Here is a 5,954-nt window from a genome sequence, read left to right as displayed (position 1 = left end):
CCGCATAAGAAAAAAAGAAAAAGAAGCAGCGAAAAATGAAGATCAATAGAGAGAGCTCAAGGCTGCTCAAGCCAACCTATTATACCCCAACCCACCCTCCTACTGATGCCTTGATCCCACTGAGCCCCTTTGATAATGTCACATTTCAGACCAATGTTAGCTTCTTGTATGCCTTCAAACCTCCCAACCCATCAAATGAAGTCATTGAACAAGGGCTCCGCCGGCTTCTTGCCGAGTACAGAGAGTTCGCCGGCCGCCTTACTTTCGATGGCAAGGGTCGTCAGTGTATCCTTCTCAATGACGAGGGCATTCGCTTCGTCGAAGCTACTTCCGGCTCCCCTCTTGGTAGCTTGATGGACAAGCCATCTCCATACTACCTCGACTTGCACCCACATAGCACGGCCATAGAGGAGGCATTGTTTCAGGTGCACCTCACCAGGTTTTCTTGTAGTTCCTTAGTGGTGGGCTGCACCGTCCACCATGCAGTCTCGGATGCGCTGTCTCTCAGCCTTTTCCTCACAGCATGGGCCCAAACTGTACATTCCTAACTCGAGTAGGTAATAGGCATTCCTAACTCGAGTAGGTAATAGGCATAGTGTTGGTGACCCCTGATATCCCATACGTAAATGACAAGTCACCACCGTTATTTAAGATGTGACAATCTAGGCTTTTGGATCCTAACTCAGTCTTAGGTGAGAAAAGTGGATGGATCTGAGAGGTGGAGGCTGTCACTCCGTCGGAGGCAGGATAAGAAGAAAAAGGAAAAAAAAACAGCCAAAAAATGAAGATCAATAGAGGGAGCTCAAGGCTGCTCAAGCCAACCTATCATACCCCAACCCACCCTCCTACTGATGCCTTGATCCCTCAGTCCTTTTTTCAATTAGAAAGAAAGCATTGTTCAGACGACGACCTGCTAGGCTACATGTGCTTTCGGCTTCTATGTCAAGGATCATAATCTGTACTATTGAAATTACAGCGGAAAGTTAATGTTCTGCACTTTTCTTTAAAACTTTCAGTCGTCCCTTGTTTTTTCTCTGTCCAGATTTGTATCCAGAAATCTTTCGAGCTCTTGCTGCATACTGTATCAGATGGCTGAAGAATTTCAACTCATATAAGTATCACTCTTGAAAGTTTATTATGCAGTTCGAAGTAGTCTGTGTCTCATTCATTGCCCATCTCCACATGAATGATAGCACGAATTTCTATTGTTGTACCGGTGGTCCGTATCGGGGTGACCAAGAACTGCTGATTTAATCGATGTGATTGGCCCATTCACATTATTTTATTTTTTAAAAATAATGATTTTTACTGTAACACTTAAGAAACTTATAAAAAGGTTTGTCAAAGTTCAATTTTAGGTTTTTTCAAGTTGCAACCAAAACTGCTAGGGATTGGTTGGGATTTATCGAACCAAGGTTTAATGGTTGGTTGGGATTTATACAAGAGTCGTTACATTTACATTTTAAATGGAAAAACTTTCCCTGTTTATTTTGATATGATTGGAAAATAATATGGATTTGATTGATCTAATGTTGGCAATGATGGAAAGCTTGCATGCGGGATTCCAGCCCACTCTCAATGAAAGCTTGCACGTGGGCCTGATTGGTTATCTGGAAAGCAAGAGAGTCCTTGAAAAATATTTGTTATACCAGCACATGGAAAGACAATAATTAGGCCTAGAGTGCAAATATATATATATATATATTCAAAACTTTATACCAGCACATGGAAAGACAATAATTAGGCCTAGAGTGCGAATATATATATATATATATATTCAAAACTTTTATTAATAATAATAGTTTGTTATTTCAAAACCAGCTTTGCTTGTGGTTCCTTGGTGGTGGGCTGCACCGTCCACCATGCAGTTTGGATGTGCAGTCTCTCAGCCATTTCCTTATAGCAGGGGGCCAAACTGTGCGCGATGGCATCCCAGTTCTTCCACTCCCACTGCATGACCGCTCCATCTTCGTCCCTCACAACCCTCCTCACTTTCAGTTTCAACACAGCGAGATTGAGTATGCAGCCCATCATCGGACCGCCAAACACCCAGAGCTACAACACACTATTGTGATGGAAGGGGCACACTTTTCTTCTGAATTTTTAGCCAAATTCAAGTCCAAGGCCTCTGGTGAATATCCTTATGATAAGCCTTACACTGCGTTTGAGTGCCTTACTGCCCACCTTTGGAGAAAGATTACCCGCGTCAGCAAACTAAAAGGGGAGTTGACTACCGGTGAACGGTTGCTTTAGAATGAGGAGTCCTACTGTGCCCATGAGCTACTTGGGCAATCAGGTGCTATGGGCTTGGCCTCGCTCAAAGGTGAAAGACCTATTGTCCAAGCCAGTGGGGCATGCAGCTAGGCTCATACATGATGCAGTGGCTCGAGTCGACGAAGACTACATCAGGTCATTCATCGACTTCTCAAGCTCGAAGGAAAAGATGGAAGCGCTGATGCCAAGCGCTTATGGGAGAGACGTGGTGTTGAGCCCCAACTTGGAAGTGTCCTCCTGGTTGAATATCCCCTTCTATGACATGGACTGTGGTACAAACTCCCCTTACCTCTTTGTACCTTCATATGAGAGAGTAGAAGGGTTTTTGCATATCGTGCCTTCCTCCACTGGCGTTGGAGATGTTGATGCCTTTGTTTCTCTGTTTGACAAGGACATGGGATCCTTCATAGATGCACTGTATTATTTAGATTAGGACTGCTTATATGCCAAACCTAGTGTATGTTGTTAAACCTAATTTTCCCTTTCACCCTTTCTACTTTCACTTGTTTAGGTAGTCCTCATGTTGTTTTTATGGACAACGTCAGTGAATTGTGGTGATCATATGACTTGGTGTCTTTCTTGTGTGGTTATCATATGTTTCAATTCAGGATGTAATTTTAAAATGATCATGGATTGGCATGATAAAGCCAATTAAACTAAATTTATCACATGGGCATGAATGCTAATACAAGTGCCGATACGACAATTTATCAAAAATAAAATTGGTGTGGATGATGAATATTATATAGTTATTTAAATATTAAGCAGTCTTATTTATTTGTATTTACCTATAAACTTTTCTTACTGGTGCTAGTTTAGTTTGGTGCACATTTGACATGATGAGCTTTGTCCCAATTCAACCAACCACATTAAACATGTCCTAATTCAGGATGTACTTATATATGTTGTTAAAAAAAGTGCACAATGAGAAGTCGTTAGACCTACTTATTCATGTCTTGACTTTTGAACTCAATTAATGGATGCGAACATAGCTGAAAGGGTCTTATTCCAAGGCATGATAAAGGAAATTTGGGACAGACTTCACAAGATTTCTACATATCAACTTGAGCAATTGAATTCAAAAAATACAACAAGATAACACCATGTTGAAAAATGAAGACGATGTTGTTTTGGATGTATTCTTTTAAACTCAGTCATACATTTCACTTTTAAAATTGATTTTTCTCGGGTTATAATTATACATAATAAAACCACTCTCCAATAATAATTTAACCAGATTCACAAGTACTGAGTGTAGGGTCGAGCGCATCGAACAGAAAAGTAAACGAAAAAACTGCGTTGAACACATGGAACACATACTGAGAAGAAAGGTAAACAAAGAAGTTGCGCTTTTATTGTTTTAATTACTAATAACAAATGTCAATGACATGATCTCTACCTAAAAAATAAAATAAAATAAGAAAATGAATCCTAATTCTTGCTTCTAGAGGAGCTCTAGCAAATCAAGAATTAAATCTTCAGCTTTAACTCATTCAAGCGCTGGGAACAAAACCCCCGAGTACACCTCAAAGAGATAGCAAACTAGTTTATACCACAAGTAAAATAGAAAAAACATGAATAATTTCTAAAGCAAGCAAAGGCAAACCAACACTATACTTAGCACGACTCTAGATAAAACAATAAATTGTAAATTAAAATGATAAAATTTTCAAGCAAAAGCAGAATCTAACCTGATGAGAAAAATCACTTAAAATATTAGAAAAATATAAAATATGATGGATGGCAAGTTAGAACAATGAAAGGGGACACTTAGACCTATGACACATGAGAGACACGATATCAACACACCTAGTACATTGCTAGGACATGACACTATGGTGAGTCATAGAAAAATTATGAAATGCCCTAAACTATATGCATAACGCTTATAAAATCTTAAAATGCCTATTACACCTAGTACAATCCTTTTCCCTTGTGGTCATGGTTGATATCATATGATCGTAACTTGTTTTTATGTAAAACTATGTAGGACCCATTTCTTTCTCTTCACTTTTCACTTCTTAAGAATTAGTTTACATGCCTCAAGGAGGCATACTGCAGCTCGGTGTGGTAAAGCTGTTTACATCAAAAGGGGTCCGTGGTTCAAATCTCATGGTCGTTGTCATGCATTTGTGCATTACATCTCTAAGCTGCAAATAGTGGCAAGCACAACACTAAACTAAAAAATAAAAAATAAATAAAAAAAGGAATGACCGCCGACGAATATTCAACAGTTTTAGGCAAAAGCACGGCCAAAATCCGATCGATTTGTACTCAAAAGTCCATCAAGACCATTCCTATAACTCCCAAAACTATTCTTAGACTGATCTAGGGCAAGAGAAACACAAAAAAGTAAAATCGCAATAAATCTTTGTATCTTTTTTACTTTTCTTCCATTTCCAATCACAAATAAGCATTCCCAAGATCTAAATCTTGACTTTAGATTCAAAACTAGGTCTACATCTGATCCCAAGTTCCAGAATCTAGAACCTCAATTGGGTTTGGATCCAAAATCCAAATCTACACCCAATCCCAGTTTCAAAACTTGGGACTGATTTTCTATCCATATTACAACAACCAAGATCCATTTCAAGTCTGGGTCCATATTTGGATTGTTATCCGACGTACCAATACCATTTTAGAATCACTTCAAAGACCTAATCGGAGATCCAAAGTCAAGCTCATTGATCCAAGTTTTAGCACGGATCCTTCCAAACTCTAATCCCAATCTAAAGAGCAGATCCAAAAGCTAGATCTAAATATAGGATTGAAATCCAAAATCAAAAGATCTTTTCTCAATTCCCAGAGAAGAATTTTCAAATCTAGAGCTCAAACAAAAATGCATGTATATTTCAAACCCTAGTCAACAGATTTTTTTTAAAAAAAAAACAACAACAACAACAACAAAATAATGGGAAAAAAAAAGGACAAGAGTAGGAGAGCTGACCGGTCAAGCTGACCTCCAGGTTTGGTGGGCGCTTGTCCCACTAGACCTTGGGCCTCCTGGGCAGACAAAAAACCCCGCCAGTGGCAGGGTCTTTGCTTCAACAGCACTCACGCACCCTGCACCAACCTCTAAATTTTCTTGATTTTTGTACAGGCATCTTTAAATATTTACTTGTATATACTTATGGGTGCCCCTCCATATATGAGCACTTTTAGATGGGTGCCCCTCCAAATAATTTTTGGACCTCCGCCACTGCATTGGACCTCAAATTATTAGTTCTAAAGTGGCAGCATGGACCTCAGATCCATGCACGCCACTGCTTAGTGCTGATATTCATTATTTGTTTAAAGAGTAGATTTCATATAATACTGATTTTAGATCTCGAACCAGTGAAGCAAGCATGCATGTCCTTATTGTGTTGGTTTAGTTGCTATATAATGTGTATGTGAAACAACTGAAGTTAAATAACATCAATGATGGGGACGATCATGTATAAGGTAATGGAAAGGCAGGTGCAGGGTGGAGATGAGGGAGAGATGGTGCCGTTCCCTCACCTTGAGATGGACTGTTAGCTGAGGTTCTCTTTCCATGAGTACCACTCGCCTACCTCATCATAAATGGTGGTTGTTAGCTGCCCATTAATGTCATAGGAGTGTGTTGTATTGGCTGACATAGACCATATATTGAGCTCACACCAAACTCTATGGCCTCCCAGACATTTAATCAGCTTCAA

General features: G+C 39.5%; 1 protein-coding gene across 1 annotated transcript; it reads left to right on the top strand.

Annotated features, from left to right (window-relative positions):
- On the top strand, nt 1–2,707 carry LOC116249952 (agmatine coumaroyltransferase-2-like). The gene is made up of 3 exons (XM_050076589.1): nt 1–536; nt 1,822–2,162; nt 2,230–2,707. Exons 1-3 carry the CDS (start codon nt 36–38, stop codon nt 2,705–2,707), a joined length of 1,320 nt encoding a protein of 439 aa, XP_049932546.1. The 5' UTR covers nt 1–35.
- Nucleotides 2,708–5,954: the final 3,247 nt, after the last annotated feature.

Source organism: Nymphaea colorata, chromosome 3 (assembly GCF_008831285.2).
Source record: "Nymphaea colorata isolate Beijing-Zhang1983 chromosome 3, ASM883128v2, whole genome shotgun sequence".
NCBI lineage: Eukaryota > Viridiplantae > Streptophyta > Magnoliopsida > Nymphaeales > Nymphaeaceae > Nymphaea > Nymphaea colorata.
Note: the sequence above shows the minus strand (reverse complement) of the source record. Positions and strands in the feature narration are given on the sequence as shown.

What these genes read in the sequence shown, in the direction of transcription:
- LOC116249952 (XM_050076589.1), top strand. Translation starts at nt 36, where the DNA reads ATGAAGATCAATAGAGAGAGCTCAAGGCTGCTCAAGCCAACCTATTAT. An exon ending in TCACAGCATGGGCCCAAACT is followed by an intron (nt 537 to 1,821) that starts GTACATTCCTAA and finishes TTTCAAAACCAG; the next exon opens with CTTTGCTTGTGGTTCCTTGG. An exon ending in TATGATAAGCCTTACACTGC is followed by an intron (nt 2,163 to 2,229) that starts GTTTGAGTGCCT and finishes AAAGGGGAGTTG; the next exon opens with ACTACCGGTGAACGGTTGCT.